Source organism: Semicossyphus pulcher, unplaced genomic scaffold (assembly GCF_022749685.1).
Source record: "Semicossyphus pulcher isolate SPU_LCO1_2020_fin unplaced genomic scaffold, fSemPul1.0.p SCAF_11, whole genome shotgun sequence".
In the NCBI taxonomy this organism is placed as follows: domain Eukaryota; kingdom Metazoa; phylum Chordata; class Actinopteri; order Labriformes; family Labridae; genus Semicossyphus; species Semicossyphus pulcher.
In genome coordinates this window covers 4,354,827-4,375,651 of record NW_027211615.1, presented here as the reverse complement: position 1 = coordinate 4,375,651, position 20,825 = coordinate 4,354,827, and the positions used below count along the sequence as shown (strand labels likewise).

The window sequence follows — 20,825 nt, the reverse complement described above, 5'->3', positions numbered from 1 at the left end:
GAAGGACAACCCAATCTTTGAACAAAGCACACTTCTCCGGAAACAAGACGAAGCTGGCCTCATTTCCTCTTGTTGCTATAACATCATAAATTTGCACCCCTGACCTTGTAAAGCAGCGACTTGAACATGATTTTGAGCACGCACAGCTGGAGCTCTGACTGCTCTGCTTGGGAGGCGACACATGCTGCGGTGCAGGAGGTCACAGACACAGGAGTGGAGGGGGGAGAGGCAGAGAAACAGCAGGGGGAGCAGGGGAAAAGGGTGAGGAACAACAGGAGTGACCAGGCAGCGTGGCTGTTGAACAGGAAATGGAGCGAGGGGGTTGGAGTGAAACAGAGTTAAACAGCTCTACCTCGACCTGGTTTCTGCCTCTGCTGGACTTCAGGGAACAATCAGCTCTGAGTGTGGAAAGTGAAAAAGCAGACCACCTCACCATGCGAGTGCAGTGTGAGATAACAACACCTCACACAGAACAGAAAGGGCTTATGGTGTTACAACACAGCAGCAGCATAGTCACTGTGTTTGTTTAAGGCTCTCTTGCTGCTTGATCGAGTGTGTAACAGGGCTTAGGATACAAAAATAAGCCTAAACCACACAGTGTGCACTGTAAACACAGGGAGGCCATTAATGCACAAAGCCAGTGTTAAACTACAAAAAGCTGAGACAATAAGCCCTTTGCTGCTCACCTACAAATAAAAAATGAAGAGCTGGATGTTCAATGGGTGAATGATTAGAAACAATCATCACAATGCCTCGTGGGGGTAAAGTTTAGTTTCATTTTGTACAAAGAATATCTGCACTTTTGTTTTGTTTTAGCCGCATCACAGTACACAGAAGGACTACACAGGCAATGAGGGACTTTGCAAAGAAACTTAATTTTGAAACAGCCTGTTTTTTGATGAACAATGGTACACAGTAGGGGTGGGAATCGCAGGGTAACTCCCGATACAATGAGCGATTGAGACTGAGATGTTTTCTGTCTGTAAATTAAACTTACAGAACTATAAAACAAATTAGGACTTCAGATTTGAAAGTGGCTTGGGCATCTCTTAACTTCTTTTCACCGCTGTCAGACGTTATCCAGCTGTCTTCGTCTTCTCCTTTTATCCTGCTGTCAACTTCTTCTTCGGCTGATTAATTTGGGCTCACGTTACCCTCATTCCTGTCATAAGCGCTACCACAAGAAATGACGTGGAAGTGACGCGGTGAGTGAAAATGGCAGGGAAACTTGTTTGGGGCACCATATGCAAATGAAAATATCGAGATTTGTTGCCAGCCTAACGATATTTGTCTGGACGACGATATATTGCCGTATCGATATTTTGTCCCACCGATAGTAAACACACAGTAGACATTCTTTTTAAAATATAATTCACTTCTTTTTTAAAATCTTATTCTATTCTATTTAATTTTATCTTTTAGTTTATTCATTTTATTCCAGCTTGTCAGTCCACTGTAACAGATTTTAAAAAAAAACTGTATGAAGGGTTCTATATTAATAAAGTTTAGTTTGATTCAATATTTAGAATAGCTGCTAAAACTCACCCTACTCTGTACGGACTTTTCTAGCATGAATGTCAATTAAAATGACTGTATAAAAATAATTGTTCAATAAATGCAAGATAGGCCTGGGGGTCTGCTCCTGTCATATTTGATTGTTTAAATGAACTGCTAAATTGTGCATGACTTTAAATTTTGCTGCTGCAAAGTATTGTGGGTATTTGCTTTCCTAGAGGATGGTCAAGGGTTTCATATGCTTAAGGAGATTAGAAAAACTTCACTGAAACACATTGCTTTAGCATTTAGGGAATTCAACCAGCTTGTATCATGGTAAAAAAAAAGTTTAGCACATTTGTGTGATGATGATAGGAAGTCGAGGCGGATGTGTGAGCCAGTGTTGACTTAAGGATTGACTGATGGCATGCGAGAGCTGTAAGGAATGTAGTGAGTTGGGGAAAATCAGACCTGCCAGTCTGCGGTCCATCTTTTGACACTCTTACCCCAGGATGTGTTCACAGATGAGCCTGCAGTAGTCACTGTGGGAGCTGGTGATGAGGAGGAGGACCTTCCCGGCGTTCTTCATGCTGCGCAGCCAGGCCTTTACAGAGTCCGAGCAGGGCTGCAGGTACCGGCCCGGGTCCCTCTTCAGATTGGGGAAGTACGTCCCTGCATCCTCTGAACAGACACACAAACACACTCAGACAACTGGATTTGAACTAACACAATACACATGGGAATGTCATGGTCTGTGGCATGGACAGAAATCAATCACATGCCATCAAGATGTCAGCCCAGTTTAACTATGGGAGATTTTGGACCAATGTGCAACACAGCCAACGTCATCAAAAGACCAAATGAGATTATCTTTTGAAATAATGCTGTTCATCTCTACAGATGTTTCAGAATCCACAAAATTTCTCTGCATGAACTCTGAGATCATTTCAGCAGTTCCTCTGATTTATCAGCCATCTGTATTTGGCCTAATTATATTTACAAAGAAAACAAAGCTGATGCTACTTTGCTTTCCTGTACAGATAAATGTCTAAATCTTGTGATGACAAGATTGTCTTTTTTTGGTGCTAAAAAAAGTATTAAGTTCCTGTTAGCTGTGAAATTACAAAGCCAATAGATTTCAATGCTAGCACAGCGTTTAGTTCTGCAATTGAACGAATCCACAACTTTTTTCGTATAAAGTTCTGTAAACGTGACAATAACAAACTTGTGGGATGCATCAAGATATCAAAGGACTAACTAAAGGTCATAACATATCAATTTATTCCAATACACCTTTTAAAAAGTTGATTTTAAGTAAGTAATTTTTGAGTAATTTACCCAGCTTGAGTCAAAATAAACACTAATAATAATAATAATAATAATAATAATAAAGCATTATTTTGTCATTGTCTAATAAAATGACACAAATGAGCCATTCATTCATCATTGTTGTCTAAAGAATTATAACAGTAGACTAAAGTCACTGACAACATGATGTATTTGTTTGTAGTGTAAGTAATGATTCCAAAAAATAAAGACATTTTAATTCCCTCAACAGGCGATGCTTCTAATGCTTTATGTAAATATAGCTAGCTTGCTAGCTAGCTTCACTGGCTGAAGCTAGCTTGCATCTTGTGAAGATGTGCCATTGTAGTAGGCTATTGCTAGCATGTTAGCGGCTAGATCAACCTTGCAGTAACATCAGCAAGCTTTAGCCAAGTTATTACCTGATAATGGGCAACTTTGCTAACTGCTAGCTAAGAGAGCTAGTGTGACTCACTGATGATAGCACATTCCATCCTGGCTGATACCTATTCTGTGAGCTCTCCAGCTATAGATTATTCAAGTTTGTTACTTGAAGTGTAGTTTTACTGCAGCTCAACGACTTCCAGTAAGAGCACTGTGTAGTTTCACCAGCTGCAGCTTAAAAGAAGCTACCCTAAGAGTAAAGTTGTTGTTCTTTTAGTTGCCATGCCAGCTAATTTGCCAGCTAGCTGTAAGGGCTATTTTGGCAGGCTGATGCTAGCAGTGTTAGCAGCTCGCTCAACATTTAAGGGAGTTCAACAAGCGTTCAGACCCACTTATTACCTGAAAGTGGGCAAACTTGCTACCAGCTAGCTAAGCTACCAGCTATTGTGACTGGTAATAATACATTCCTGCCTCGGTAATGCGTTACGTGTCATTTTGCCAGCTAAGATTTTTTGCCAACAAGCCCTTTTTGGCATGTTACTGAGATGGATGTGTTTGTACAGCATTAAGTCATATTTAAAATTATATGTGTTTGTTAAAAGATTTGTCATTATGTGTTTGCATCTGCAAGTCGGGGTATTTATTTGCAATGGAAAAAAAATCTGAAATCCATTTTTTGAGGCCACATCAACAGAAACCCCATAAACATTGTAATTTATTTAACAAAAGCACATTTTGGAGCTTAAGATGGTTGAAATAAACCAATAACGATGAATTAACTTTTCCACAGATCCTCATAAAAACTGAAACGTTGAGCTCTGTGTTTTCTTTTTTACAGACAGACATCAAAGGACACATGCTTCCATGTCTCTGTGTTTGGGAATAAATGCTTACAGATTGAGCCAAGGGTGAGCAATGGCTGAAAGCTTTGTAACAGGAGCTGCTGAGCAGGCTCTGAGTGGATGAGTTCTGGGATTCATGCAGGTAAAGAGGAGCTCGGGGTCTCTTCCCCCACTTCTGAGGGAACGTCAATAGGCTTTCCTCACTTTGAAGCCCCCCAGCTGCCCTTCACTACATCCTGTCAGCTTGCTGTACACAGCTAAATATGGCAGCGCTCTGGTCTGTGTTACACAATCCCGGTCTATCTCAGACTATATCTCTTGAACTAACGTTCTCACATCAGTCATGCTGACTGGCAACTTATAATGCTTCCTCCTTGGTTGAATTCCAGGTTATGGTGCTATTTTTCTCGGCAAAGAGAGGAAGTGTGATACAAAAACGGATATATGACATGATGATATGATGTATGTGTTACTTAAAAAGCCCTTCCCTGTTCCCTCTCTCTGCTATGCAATTACTTTTAAATGTCATGATCTAATGATGTGAGCATGGAGATAAATTTGACTCCCATCTTGAGACCTTATCAAAAGAGAAAATGAGGCGACCTATATGCGGTATTTGCCCTCAGGCTGAAGGAGGTAACCAATAAGTGAGGATCCTTAAGTGGCGTTACTTCTTTCATAAGCAGGAGAAAAGTGGGCCTGTAGGAAAACAGGGCAGGGTGTGGATGAGCGTATTCATGAGCTTAGGTGTTTATGCTGGCAGAGGAGCATCACTGGGCCCTCAGTCCAATGTAGACACAGTCAGAGACTCTGTTTACATATTCTGTTTTTTTGACGGACACGTGTTCTGGTGTTTTATCCTGTTAAGAGCACAAAAATGTTCATCGAGTTTGTTTTTTGGCTAACATTCGCTGTGTCTCATTCACTTCCTTAGACTTGCTTATTTGAATGTGTAAGTGCGTTCATAATGACGGTTATGGCATCATGCAGTGCACTACAGTCAAAATGTTCGCTCCTCACCCTCAATGGTCACCATTTTGCCTACAAAGCAGAAGAAGGGGGCACATTGTCTTTACAGGTGGCTGCGTATATTTGTCATTGTGTGAAACGGGGCACACAGATTGATAATAAAGTTACAACTTAATAAAAATCAACCAGAAGTCAAGTGAGCAAGCTGACTGTAAAAAGAACCATCAAACTGTGCTATTATCATTTCTGTTAGAGCTTGTTAGCTCTGAGACAACACAACCCTGTCGAAATCATGCACTGCAGCTGAGTACATAGTGAACTACACGGCGATATACACCCCACAGTGAGAAGACCAGGTGGTTCTTCTACGCTGTGCTGCCACCTTAAAGTAAGAGGTCATTAGAAATCAACACAAAGTTATTCTGATGAATCCTTTCTTGAAACATTTGTATCCTGATGGGAGTCATCTCTCCAGGAGAACAATGCCCCCATCTACAGGGCACAATGGGTCACTGAATGGTTTAATGCATATTAACATGATGTGAATCATATGCTTAGGCCTTTGCAGTCAACAGATCTCAACCTCGTTCAACACCTAATTTTGGAATGATGTTTCTGTATTTTTGTCTGTGGCTCAAGAAAACATCCTAAATACAAATAAAACTCTTCAATGCTTCAAACGTTTCTAAAGGAGCAGTGTTTCTCCGACTTTTGTACACATTTGAAGAGGTTTGATGTAGCACTGATTCTTTACTTCATCAGGGAACACTTTGGACTAAGACTTTGGACCTTGTCAGCTGCAATTCTAGAGTTTGGGAGTATTTGGAGTCTGTGTTGACCGTCCAATTTCTCTTCTGGCACCTCTGCTTTGAGCTTTAAGTCTATCTGACGACACAAAAAAGGTCTGCAATGTTGACAGGAAACAGAGAACAGAGTTTAATATCTAGTTTCTGCAGCTGAGCATCTGAAATTTCAACCAATGAGTGACATCTTCAAAATATTACATCAGATCTTGTGTGCCTTCTCCAGTGTGCCTAAAAAGGTTGCCTGAGATTGAGAACATTTTGGACATGCTGCCCTCATGTGGGGAAAAGCAGAACTAGCTTGAGGAAGGAAAAGGCTCTTTGGGGCTCTAAGACGGCAGTACACAATTCAAACCAGAAGATGATGACAAAGGCAAACAAGCTGCTGCTAAGATCCCAGGCTGAAGCTGAAGACTCACACCTTTCAAAATGACCCAGAGGAAAACATCTGGATCTGGTTCTGAACAAACTTCTTAAGAAGTTTAAATTGTACCCACAGACCATTACACCTTCAGTCAAACAGAACAAGCAGGTCAGCACATCAATGTTTGGCCCTTTGTTTGTGGGGCTGCTCTTCCTCTGGGACCCTGCAGAGGAGCGCTTTTCCTGCCTCATTTCCCACAGCCAGGGAGGTCAGCTGAGAGCTCCCCTGCCAGCAAAATCCCATGTCGCACTTCTGTGTGTGAGAGGATAAACAACAACTGCCCTCTCCACCATGCTTTGTGTTGCATCTGATCAATGCATTTTTATTCCACTGGGACCTGGACATTACCACCTAAGTGTAAAGCTGGAACAAGGGCCATTAAAGGGTGTACTCGGTCTATAATAACTTAAGGACAATGGATCCACACCCTCCAAATATCAAGGCTGTGATGTTCGATGCAAGTGTTGCCATTGAAGACTTTGGATAAGTGGCAAAAGGTCATCATTCAAAATCCAGTCACCCTATGAATCTAAATGTATGTAAGTCATTTAAACATATACAGATTGTTAAAACAATTTATAAGCTATTAGCTACCGTCAGACAGCAGCTAACTTTAGCATTCAGCAGCTTCCTCGCTAACATTACTGTTTGATGGCGATACACAACAGGTTGAAAAGGTGAAAATAAATTCAGAAATTCTGTGACCACAGTCTGGTAATAGATCAACCACTAATGTTTGCTAGGATGTGGTTGAATGCTAACATTAGCTGTTGTTTTAACGTAGCTAAGGATAATCAAATATGTTGTTTTTGCCTTGAAATATGGTCTGGGTTTCCTCTTAAAAACCACCGGCTTTAACCATGTATAACTTAGTAAACAGTTTCAGATTGTTTTGTTTGGGTAGCCACAGCCATGACGTGGCCTCAGAGTAACCTCCCAAAGACAGCTTCCTACTTGTAAAAGTGCTGTCCTGACATCTCTCAGCCCTCCGTGTGGCATCAGACTGAGAGTAAAGAGGCCAGGCTGACACTGTGGTGCTTTTTGGGACGTATCGACATGTGATCAATCTACAAGTCCCACAGAATATAGCATATTTAAACTCTCCTCGGGCCATCACCAATGCCAGCTTACTACAGCGTATGTGTGCGGTGGAGTAAAACGTGCCTCTGCAGGCGCTGGCTGTGAATGTAGGACTCGAGTGCCCTGAGGCCCGCAGGCCTGTGGCTGGGCACCGTGCCGTGCAGGCCGGGCGCCGGGCCTGGACAGCTGGAGAGCTGCCCAGCGTCAGAGGGAGAACCGCGACCGGCAACAGCTCAATCTCTCTCACACATCAAAGACGCCTGACAGGATGCACAAATCAACAGTTTCAGTGCAAATTAGAGCCGCGCACAGGAGCGTTTCACAAACAGTCACACCAAAAAGTGATGAAGGGACACAGTCATGGGCTCACTCGTTTAATTTATGGTCCAGTACGAGAGCAGGGAAGATAAAGTCGATCAAAAGCTCTATTCTTACATTTTCTCGTTATTCTTAATGAGCATCAAACTGTGTCTATATAAGGCGCAGCGAGGATCTCGAAAGGGAAGCTATAATCACAAGTGTTTCTCTTAAAAAAAGCATCTAGCAAAGCTGTGTTTTCCAGCACCTGTAGGAACCACGTGGAAAACACTGCCGGGCCATTTTGTCTGTGGACTTTCCATTTTTAGCAGACCAACCACAAATTGCTGCATCATGTCCCTCATGGTGCACACAGGTTTTTATGCCTGTGTGCCTTTTTGACTGTGACAGACAAGGAGAATCTTCCTACAAAAATGTAGGCCTGTCATCAAATCAGAATGTGGTCCGTCCAGAAGGTTTAAGATGTCAAATCGTCAAGATTGAAGATAGCAGAGAAACACTGATTTTTAGTGTGAAACCGTTTCATTCAGTTTTTACAGTTTTTAATTACAAGGTCTGTTTTTTGGGCGAGGATGAGACCTCTGTGGATAAACCGGCTCTGATTAAAAACCTTGTGAAGGATCAACACTAAAGCTTCGAGATTTTACAGTGTTTTATGCTGTTGCTCCTGCATTGCAGTTAACAGACGCAGCTAAAAAACAGATTTGACTGACAAAATACAAGTTGATTTGGGGCCTTCTTGACTGTTGATTTGAATTGTAAACTTAAGGGGGACAGTCCCGCAATAATGCAACGACGCTCCATAAAGTCCCAGGCCAAAAGGAAATTTCAAAGTCAATAAAATTGTTTTATAATATCAGAATATATGTGTTATATACTAGACCCCGACCAATGTACTGTTCAGCTGATATTATCGGTGGATACGAGCCTGCACCATACATATCAGAATTAACATATCTTATAGGCTCGTATGTAGTTGTTTACAAAGCAGATGTAACAGAGACAGATTTAAAAATGGTGCCATCATGCTCACACCTCATAGTTTCCAATCCTGTCAGCTGAACAGACGGTGCTAGATTTGGTTTTATAATAAAGTTAGAACGCAGCCTACCGAGCACCTTTCTAGAGTCACATTCACGCAAATCCATGTAGAGAAGGTCTGTTTTCATTCCCATGAAAGTTTCCTTTAAAATCGTTATGGCTCTCAAAAGTCCTGTATCGGTCGGGCTCTTTGATAAACTGTATTATGTCTGTAGGAGGGACAATTATGTTTTGAAGAAAGCAGCATTCTGAGTTCTTGTGCAAAGTTGAAATCTAGATCAAGTATTTACCATATTGAACTCCAATTTGGTAATCTGTGAAATGTCACAGTGAAATTAGTATCATACATCATTGGTCTCAAAAATCCAGTATCGGTTGTGCTCTATTGACGAGTGACTGGGACTCTTGAGACCTGGATGAGTTTACAAATGTCAAGTTTTGTCTAAATGATTTAGAAACGTTTCCTCCCATGTGAAGAAATGCTACAAAAGTGAAGAAAAGACGACACAAAGAACAATGGGACAGTGGTTTTTGGACACCCGTGTGCAGATCACTGTGGGGGACAGTGACGCCAGTCGGGTAGTCACTCTTCCCTCAAACAAACCTGAGGGACACTGTAATCTGTCATTACACCAAACCAGAGCTATATTTAGCCAGAGCTATCTTAAGAAAACTGTGAGGATTCACACATCAAGGTCTTATCTCAGTAGGATCAAATCTTGAAGTATGAATCCTCACATAACGTACTGAGTCTTAAGCATCCAAAGTAAAATTGCCCTTTATGTTAAATATATTTAAGTATATCCAGCTCAGCTAAATCCTGCTGACTTGTAGAAGAGCAATAAAGAAAGCAAAGAAAGTAAAATGTGTAAAACCTGAGCAAGTCCGGTCAGGTTGTTTTAATCATAGGGGGTTTATGGCACTTCAGTGATGATTGATCCTCCCACCTCAAGGTGCAATCACTATAAACAATAGCTTACCAGGAGCATGCTGGGAGTCCTCTTTACGCCACTCTTAGCAAACAATACATGTGGGAAGCGAGGAATTTTATGCTATTTCCCGGCAGTCCGGTTCGGTTGTTTTAAGAGGAGCCATGTACCATCATAAAAGTTAGACTAAATATACATGAAATAATTATAGCTTTTTAATTCTCAGAATATGTTCATAATAATTGTTTTGTTTGTTTATTATTTCAGTTTTTTAATCTAAATAAGTATCTCACTTTTTGTTCTTGCATGATTGAAACATATTTTTTGGGGAAAAGGTTTTCCAAAAAGGTTTTCCAAAAAGGTTTTCCAAAAAACCCAGACAAACACATCCATATCCAGTTCAGTTTTATAGTCCTCTCATGGTCACAGTGACCACATGTTGTTGTTGTGACGTAGCAGATTGCTGCAGACTGGGGTTACTGTCAGACATGTGAGTAGGTGGAGGAAGCACTCTCATATACTACATTTCAAGTTACTTATAGAAACTCTGGAAAACCTTACTTGGATAAACCTTTTTTCAGCTACAGATTCTAACCAAACAAATCGTAAGCACAAGCACAAGCAGATTCAGATGTAAAACTTCTGTTGCTCTGGAGGACACAGCTGCTAATACAACTCTTATAACTGTTTTGATTTTATTTTTACTGCATCTAAATGATAACACATAAAAAGGATTCAATCTTTACCATGAATAAACAGAATAAATGGAACATTTCATGAAAATCCAGCCATCATTCAGATCAAAGTGAGGGTTCAGAGGACTGTTTTGAAGGAATGTATTTAAAAGCCAATCATCAAAGCCTGCACACCTACTCCGTGCAAAAGAAAAATCAGTAATCACAACCTTTTTGATCCTTTTTGGCTCATCTTCAGGTGAATGTTTGAAAAATGGATACTACACCTATAATTAAACACTTTGCACACCAATACACTGACAGGCTCTTTGGTGGCAGGTGTGGTTAACAATTCCAACTACAGTAACAGAACATTATTCTTGATTGATAAATCTTTACTTCATGTCTGTACTAGGCCAAAGTTGTCGGTTCTATGAACTCATTAGGAAGAGAAACCTGGATGGGTGTGATCGGGAGGAGCAGCCTGCCTGATCTGAACCCAACTACTGTTTTGTAATTTGACTGCTGTGTAAGTCACAGATTGTCCATAACAATTTATTTTAATTCAGGCTATTTAATTTAAATGTTCTGTACCATTATTTAAAACATGATTACTCATGTCATTATATCTCCTCGTAGTCTCGGAGTGGTTTAGTTGACAGAGTGAGGACAGAGTGATTTCTCTGCTTCATCTGCACTCTCCCTGCCTTATGAAGGGATTATGACGTCACAAACAAATGATTATTGTTTCATCATTGCTTGAAACTGAAAAGAAGAAATTACTGTAGTATATGAACTCCAATCTCTGTGTCTTCATCATCACCTCAGTAACTTGTATTGGTAGCAGCACACAGGTTTTATCCTTTATTTTATCTCTAAATTATAATGGTTAGACGTAACTTTTGATACCGCACGCTTTGATGATGAGCTGTTTTCATTTCAAATGTCCCACTGTAACCAAAGACATTCAGGCAGCAATATTAATAAGTAATTAATTTGTATGTATAACATTTAAACTGACCTGCACTCCCTCCGAGAGAGAGAGAGAGAGAGAGAGAGAGAGAGAGAGAGAGAGAGAGAGAGATGTTGTTTGGCTGTATACATTTCCGTTTAGTGAAGCGTATGAACTGAACTGTAGACTGAAGTCCTTGTTTACAGTGACAGACTCCTCTGCAGGTTGAAAGTAAGCGGTAGAGAGGTAGTGAGCCGCCGCAGTAAGGAGGGACGCATACGCACGCCAGGCAGAGTGGTTTGCCAAGTCTTATGACACATATCCCACACTGAGGTTGAGGAACCCCCGCTTGATTGGTATCACTGTGAAAGAGGGAGATAATCGGGAGAAATTACAAATCGGGAGTAAAGAGGGAGAGCGGGTTAAAATGAGGGAGACTCCCGCCCAAATCGGGAGTGTTGGTAGTGATTCATAAATTTACCTGGTACTCACTTTAGGCAAGGGATCAATGATTGACTTTGTTGTATTATTGGATCCACAGATGAATATGTTGGTCACTCGGTCATGAGTTGAATCAGATGACGGGAGAGGCTGCTGGACTGACCTAGTAATCCTTAACCCTTAGTGTGGTTGAATTGGAAATGCCGATCTGAGGCCCCTTTCCACAAGGCCTTCAAACCCACCTCTGGGAAAATTTCTCATGCATCCCAGGGGGATGTTTCGGGACATGGCATCCGAGTTGGCCATATTCAAAGCCTGTGGCAGCAACCCAATAACCTGTTGGTGGATAGTAGGGGCAAAGGAAGCCATCAGGCTAAAGAAGGAGGCCTCTCCGGCCTGGTTTGCTCAGTGGTATCCTGAAGCAGCAGACAGGTACAGAGTGAACATGAGGGTTGTGGTTTCAGTGGACAAAGGCAAAACCTGTGTGTGGGAGGAGTCCGGGGAGGAAATGGCAAAGGACTTTTGGTTGGTCTTAAGGAAGTTCTGTTTAACGACTAAGGATTGGAAATCATGACATGGCTTGGGCTGTTTTCAGCCAGGGAAGAAAAACTGCTGACCCGGACTAAGGACTTGTTTGAGAAGTGGAAAGAACACTTTGAGGAACTCCTGAACCCGTCTACATCACATGGTGAAGAGGCAGAATTCAAGGATCCAGGGGAGGCTTCACCCACAACCTTGGAAGATGTTTCTGAGGTGTTCAAGAATCTCTTCAGTCGCAGGGTGCTAGAGTTCAAAAGCAATGACATTCACGCTGAGATGCTGAAAGCTCTGGACATTGTTGACCTGTCTTTTCTGAAAAACCTCTCCACTGTCACGTGGAGGTTTGGTATAGTGACTGTGCAGTGGCAGACTTGGGTGTTGATTCCCATTTAAAAAAAGATGGAGCAGAGGGTTTGCTCCAATTATCAGGGTATCACACTGCTTCCACGGTGTTGGAAGCAGTGATCACCAGCTGATCATTTACACAGAACTATGAGTCCCAGGGTAATCCAAAGACCTCACTGTGACTCCTGTTCATAGGGACTTAGCTTTAGTAGTTCCATGAAAGTCACCACAGCGATGTTTTTGGAATATCCTGAGGACGATCACTGTTTCTGAAAGGGCATACTGCTGTTGAATTTTTACATCTCGGCACCACATTTGCCATTCATCTCAATTGTTAGGGTGGTGACAGGAGTCATGAAGACAGAAGTACCATCAGGGAAAATTACGTTGAAGATACCTGCAAGTAATTTGGGAAAATCAACTCTTAAACAAGTGAGACATGTAAAACCAAAGTAGAGTAACTTCATAGCAGGCTGGCATCCATCTGTTTGATATATGGTGAGACAAGAAGAAGCTAGAAGGTTTTCTGTTTACACGATGTCCTCAATATGTGTGTTCAGGAAGGCAACATTTACCTTCAGTCCTCCTATCTCTGCCCTCTGTCTCTGAGGACAGGGCTACATGTAAACACCACAATTCCACAAGTGAGACTTAAATGCCAGTTCCCCTCTGTTAGGATCAGTTGCAACCTATCCTCACGTATCAAATGATCTGTTTGCTTTTAGGGCCCCTTTGTCATTCCCTTACAGCTTTATAACAAATGTCTATATATGTTCCTTGGTAACGTCACACATCAGGGTGGGGATGTACACAGTTATGTCTGACTTGATGTCGTAGCGACGCCTGTGCTTTGATCTGATCTGTGTTCACTCTCAGATAAGCCCAACTGCTGTTTTGCATGCATGCAACAATAACAGTTTCAGCTTGTTCCTTACAATGTCTAATAAACAAACACACTCCTTACAAGGCAAACTTCTTTCATCATCCCAAAATGGATTCAAACTGTCCCAAAAACCAAATGTTGTTTCTTCACTTTGATATTATCGTCCATACTTTTAAATGGCGTTATAAGAACATAAATTAAATGTTTAAAATATATAAAATAAAAAAATAAAAAGGAGATTCAAAACCAAGCTGAAAGTTATCCCGAAAAATGTAAAACAGAACAAGAAAAATATATTGGACAAATAACTTTTATTTGTACAACTTGTATAAGTTTCCCTCGCAGAGTCATTCAGCATAAACCGGACTAATTGTATATGCGTACTTTCGTGTCTGACAGAAGTTTTGTTGTTTTTTATGTTAAGTTGTAGCTCCAAACTCAATATAATTTGAACTCCAAACTCTTTGGATGTACTGGACAACTGTACTGGATGAAAGAACACTACCTTCAGCTCAACCTATCTAAAACTGAGCTCCTTGTCATCCCATCCCATGGAAGTGGAATAAAGCCCATTTGGGGTTGAGGGCAATGGATAGGTCAAACACAGGATGTTTACCGAGGTGACTGGAGTTTAAGTCTATGGGTAACTTAGTATAGTAATATAAAGTGTAATGTCCCAACCCTTACGAACTTCATGTAACCCAAGTATGTAATTGAACTAAAGTAACTAAACCAAGTAGTTCAGGTGCCTAAACCAAAAGTGCAAATGTTTCACACCATTAAGTTGTTCCATGTTTTTGTCTTACAGTGACGCGTAGGTTTAATGTTGTCTGCCATCTGTTGAGGCACTGATTATGGAAACTCCTAAACTTTCCAAACAAATCCAGCGTAACAGGAACAGTGTTTCTGTTGAACCTTTGAAATGCCATTTTTCAATTTTAATTTTGAATAAACTTAAAACAGCAACTTAAAAGCCAACTCGGGCTGAATCAAACGTATTAATTGAAAGGAAAACACATTTTTTATCGTAGTATCTATCTATTATCCATTATAGTTGGCAATTATTTCCATACTTTCCTGGTTCTTGCTGGTCATTTGTGAGGATTTACTGCTCACCAACAATTTTTTCGCTTGTTTTTGACATTTCATCAAGCCAACAATTTATTGATAAAGGAGCAAAGAATCATCACATCAAAATCTAATATTCAACATATTAATCTGTCATTAAAATAATTCTCAGGTGCAGCCCTAAAGCTTTAGTTCCTAAAATAAAAAATAGAAATGTATATCTGCAGAAATTGAACATTGATAAGTGGAAGGTGCCAAAATAGTTCAGACACTTTCACCAATATACAATGATCACACTCGTACCTCATGAAAAGAATCTCTAACTTCAAAGCCATTGGTGTAAGCAAATTAAAAAATCAAACAAAGACATGAAATAAACTCATTTTGTTTCTTTCCAATCTAATTTAGGTAAAAGCCTTGCGGCATGGATGACTTCATCGTCTAACTTATATTTTTATGAAGCTGTAAAAACATGGATACAGTTGCTATGTCAACATAATACATAATACACTTAGCAACATAGTGTGCCGAATGTTGCTAAGTGCTACTCATGGTGATTCATGTTGGGCCTCTCTTTAAATAACATAACAAAGAGTCGGTCTAGACCTGCTCTTTTTGTAAAGTGTCTTGAGATAACTCTGGTTATGATTTGGCGCTATACAAATAAAACTTGATTGATTGATTGATTGATTGAAGAGTGGCACATGTTCATGCTCCCTTTGTAACAAGGTCAATTTAAGACAACCGTGTGTTTAATGTACAGAATAACATCTCCTGTGATAAAACTGAAACCACCACGGAGATGCAATATTCAGTGAAATAATACGCAACTGATTGAAAATAGTGATAGTAAAATGTAAGGGCAGTATCTCGCTGTTTATAAAACTGAGACTTGAGGGAAACGCCGCAAAATTGCGAGGAGAGATTTTTGTGCAGGAATCAAACGAGCGACCACAGCTTTATGGTTCAACGAGCCTCCACGGCAATCAGAAAGCAACAGTCTATCAGACATAGGAAGTTCAGAAAGTTTAGTCTTTGTGGAGCTAAACAAATTTAGCATCAATTTAGCAGTGGACGCTGAGGTGAAATGAGTGGTTGGAGACGTGGTGCATTTGATGAGAGCATTTTGGTATTTTTGCAGCTTAATACCATGTTTGCAATGAAACTGCTGACTTTAAAGCCATCTTATTTTGGAGTTGCTGGATTACCATAAAAACCAGAGGCATGTCCCTTCCCCAAAGGCTGTCCCCTAGTTTAGAGAGAAAATTAGGCATTACTTTTCCTCAGTAGCTCCACCTATGCTGAATCACACGTGTGCATATTGCTAATAAAACACTTTATACTTTCCTTTTTTGGCAAACCAACCAAACGCAGTGGTTTTTGAAAACAGTCGATTAAAATCTGTTTTTTTATGTCTCCCTATCAATCCCTGCTGTCTTTTTCCTTCAAGCGTGCATCACATATGTGTGCTGTGTCCACATACACAAAGCCAATGGCACAACACATTCGTTTTTATTTTCACTCTCAAAAGTGTCCCCGTAATTACAGTGCAGAGGAGGGTGGCTGAGGTCACCTAACCAGTGGTCATTATAGCTTCACAGGCAGCCCCCTGTTTGACACAAAGGCCTGAGTCCATTCCTCCATGGGACTCGCCATCTACTCGCCAAATGATGCAGATAAACTTTTTTGTAAGAGGTAGATGAATTACCTCCAATTTAACTGGTCTGTTTGTCGTCAGAGTAGCATAGACCATCATGTTAGAGTGGGCTTTGGTTGAACCCATTGGCTCCCATAGGATTACAATTTAGCTATGCAGTTAATAATCTGGTCTCCTTAACTTCATACCTGGGTCTGAAGCTTCTCGTTGGACTGTAAACAAGGACAATGCAATCAGAGAGCACGTCTTCGCCAGGATATCTGATATCACTCATTCAGGCATCTGCTGGCTACACTGAGAGCTGTCATGTGACGTCGCCCCAAGAGACCAAATCATCTTCAGAATATAGCTGATTGGCTTAAAGGTTACAAGCTAGCTGGCTGGTAACATCCCCTGCCAACCAAATCAAACTTTTCCACCAAGATGACAGACCGCTGGGCATGTTTTGTGTAGGCACATTTTAACAGCACTCATCTAATTAACAAATGTAGTGTTTACATTTTTAAAATGGCCTGCAATTCCTCTGCAAAATGAATTCACCTGTCAAAGTTCAAGAAATGTAATCTCTCTAAACAGATATCTGCATATGAAAGCAGAATCTGTAGACAAGGGGCAAGTTTTTTGGTGTCATAAGCCTTCCTGTTTACGTTTGTAGGCTGAGTAATATTGTCCAATTACGTTTGAGGGGGCTTTGGTTGTGTGTAGGAAAACAGTCTGTGTGGAGAGCAAATGAGGTGGAACACATTGACCGAAATCCTACATCGTACAAAAATTATGTTTATGTATCTCTATAAGCAGATAGCTGTGAAGGAATACAGATAACAATACGATCGTAGATGTTGTCTCTCAACTCCAATTCCATTCTTCCATCTGAAGTTGCAGTTGCCTGGATGTCGATATCAGTTAACCCAATATCAGCTGGCTATAACAGGAGCCCCAAAGTATTGCCACAGAAGCTAAATTGTTGTCCAGTGATGGCAAACAGCCAATGGTTTCCAAAATTGCAGACTAACTCCTAGAGGACCAGAAACATTTGCCAGAGCAAATGAAACATGACCGAGCAGATCTGTGGGTTCCAAGAATATCTCATTCATAACATTTTGCTTTTATGAATGCTGGTGTAACTTGGTCCATAAGGGCTCAGTATGCTTGATGTGTCTTCTTACACATAAAGCATATAAGCCATTATATAAGCCACTTCTCTTTGAAGCTCTCTCTCTTCATTCTTCACATAACTACATTCACCATTTTTCAAAAAACCAAAAACAATGAGCAAAATCCTGAATGCCTTTCATGAGCCTGAAAGTGTGCCGTTATCACCTTCTGTAAAGTTCATTGTTGTAAGATGACAAAGACAAGATTCATTCTCAGTCCTACCTCATGCTCGCCCCTGCACAAGATAAAACTATTTATGAACCAGCGTCTAGAAGTAACTCTAGAAGTGTGCCAATAGCATGATACTACCAGGAGTGGGCCACTGACCAACCCCTTGTATTTGATGAGTTGGGAGCGAGAACAGGCTGAGACATGATAAGACAACAAGAAGAGTTCTTTGACAGAAACAGAAGACAGTACAGGGGCGCCAGGAGAAAGCTATCAGGAGACAGAAACACCCTGGCCTTTATACGTTGTCCTACAGCGTAGTTCATTCAAGCATACTGAACACCGCTTTTGCTATTTTGCCAATCTTTTTTTTTTTTTAAATCATCCATTCTTGACTCTGTGATCTTTGTTCTAATTCCACTGTTTTCCACAAAAGGTTAGAACATAGAAAATTAGATGGGTTTAGACACACAATGAACTGTAAATTATACTCGTCAGCGTTGGCGTCAACGGCGTCCATAAAAGTGTCCAGCAGTGACTTTTGGAAACATGAAGTCCCCATTTTGGGAGAAGCAGGAACCTTTAGGCTGTGTTTACATGTCTCAGCACGGCTAAAATAGTGCAGGGCCTTCATTCCTTCACAGCCTCAGTGTGTTGTTTCTCAAGTTTCCCTATAAACAACACATACTTTGATGTTTTCTTCTTTCACTTCTGAACAGTTTAACTCGCTGCAGCCAAAAGCTACCGAGGCACTAGGGACTGTGTGAAATATTTCACCACTATGCTGATAAAATACATCCATTAAGATACTGATCTTATACCAGATGTTGCCTTTTCTTTAATGCAGGACCATAAATATAAAAACAAACACTATTCAGTTCATTTTGCACAATGCTCGTTTCAGCTTCTTTAATGGGTATAATAGCTTTTACTGCTTTCAAATGTACGACTATTTGTGCTATCTATTCATCAACTGTGGTAAAAATCAGACGAGAGATATTTATACCACTTGTGAGATAAATGCTATTCGTGACTTGCTCCTTATTCATTTCCACTGAGGGATGCCTGGTTTCTTTAGATTGGAGGGGAAGAGAAGAGCTGAGGGCATCTCAACTGCCTGAAGAATTCTTCCCACCATACTAAGAATGGTTCTCAGGGATCCTTCCCAGCCCAACACCTAAAATAAAATCTAAACCGACAAAAACAACAACAGACCTGAGCTAGGAGAGCAGCCTGGCTTACAGTATATTTAAGACTCAGACCACCCGGGGTTGATGAGCACTGGTTTTAAGATACCATAGAGACCTGTTTCAAACACATATTTCTACACCAGGACTTGAGTTCAATGGAAATACATTCATCAAAAACAAACATCCAACAGGTGAAGGGTTCAGGTGAGACTTTCTCAGGCTGTAAGAAAGTTCAGTCCTATATTGAAAAGATAGTCAAGTCGATTTAATTCTATTTATGTTATCCAATATCTAAGATTAGTTTCAGAGGACTTTATAATCTGTGCAATCTATTGCCTGTAAGCTTCTACCTTAAGACCCCATAGTCAGATACTTTGCAAAAATCCTGTCAAACCCGTCCAGACCACTCTGCCAAAAGATTTCTTTGGATCTGTACACAACACTTTAAGAGAGACAGATATGAGCAAGACTTCCAGAGAAGACATTCCTAGTCGACTGGTAGTCATTACTTTCAGCCATTAGTTGAATAGTCTTGAACTATAACAATATTAATTGGTTATAAATATATTTTGTGGCGGCATCAGAAATATTTTGAGTTCAAGGGCTGAAAGGTAAAGTTGTAAATGAAATTTTAGCACTGCGCTACATAACTGAGGAATACAAGAGCATATTACTGGATCACTTAGATATTAATTTTGCCAACACACGTACAAAGCAGGGCGCCTGTTAGCAACAACTGTTGGCAAAACTGTAAAGATCCTGGATGTGTTAGAACAACCAGCAAGGAGACAGCTCATTTATTTTAACACAGTACAATGGCGTGATTGCTCATAGTTGCTAACTAGCTAACTCATTAACATACGGTGTGTCCGAAACCGCATACTATCATACTAATCATACTAACCGTGACGTAAAATTGAGTATGTCATGCGTTCCCATCTCATAGTATGCAATTTTGTTTGAGTATGAGACGGGAGCTCACTGGTTGTACTCAACCGCCCCAAAATGCATTGCAGCTATTCAGCTTCTAATATGGCGGAGATGGACCGGAGATCGGACCGGACATACGTAAACGATTAAGTCACGTGATACGGAGAAGACGGCTCTGAGTATGATGCCAACGGCATCCTAATAGTCAGGTTAGTAGGCAGTATGCAGTACATACTGTTTGAGTATGTAGTAGGCAGTACGTTAGTATGCGGTTTCAGACACAGCAACAGACTCCTCTCATACACTAATAGTTTGGTCGACTATTTGTGGGTGGCCCTAGATGTGAGTACTATGTTATGACATTTGATGCTTCTTCTCTACAGCAGCCAGGTTACTCGAGCAGAAAATAAACAGCACATCAGCAGCGCTTGCAAGTAAATTCAAAATCTATTTAGCTAAGAGCATGCTAGCTCATAGCAAGTGCCATAAACCTCAGTTTAACTTACCGCTGAAATCTCAGAGGTTTCAGTGGTAAGGCATTAATAGAGTACATTTTTGGCACAGGACCAATGATTGGCTTTTCTTTACAAATGTTGTGTTCTTTTGAACTTAGAGAAATGTTTGAGTTATTTTGGTGCTGACAATATGTGTTGGCGTTGTCACTTTAGATTCAGACAACATAATTAAGGATGAGTGTAAAAGGAATGTAAAAGGAATCCAAAAACAGCACAACAGCACGCTCACATGACTGTTCCTCCAGTGATGGGTCAGTACGGCTCCACCTTTCAACCACAGATTGACTCCAATCTTGTTGTCCTGTGTCTCCGCAGTGTCTAACCTTTAGTGCCAATAGTTGAAAAAACAAATGAACAGAATACACCGAAACATGTTTGCCTATGGTGCCTGTGTCGCTCTTTCCATTTTTGTCTTTCTGTACCATTACTTTTTTAAACTCTGTGTAGTTTGATAAACACCGGCACTCCTTTTAAAAAACGTAATAACGTCTGAGTAGTTTAAGACGTTGGGTTTAGCCTCCAACACCACTTCTCACCACCAACACCCCTCCACAGCCAGTCAACGGGCCTGAGTTTTTTGATCTACCCAAAGACATTGGAGGACCAGGGGAAGGGATGTAAGGAGGGATATAATATAACAAGTACAAAAGTTACATTCACCATTTAACTCAAGTGAGCTATGAAACTCTGTACAGTGGATATTTTAGAAGCAGACTGT

The 20,825-nt window shown here is 40.7% G+C and overlaps 1 protein-coding gene across 1 annotated transcript in view; it reads right to left on the bottom strand.

The window, feature by feature from the left end:
• nt5dc1 (5'-nucleotidase domain containing 1) overlaps positions 1-20,825 on the bottom strand; it is a 69,958-nt gene that overhangs the window by 31,958 nt on the left and 17,175 nt on the right. Inside the window, exon 7 of the mRNA XM_069657804.1 lies at positions 2,001-2,175. Coding sequence (XP_069513905.1) covers positions 2,001-2,175 — 175 coding nt within the window. The remainder of the gene's footprint in view (positions 1-2,000; positions 2,176-20,825) is intronic.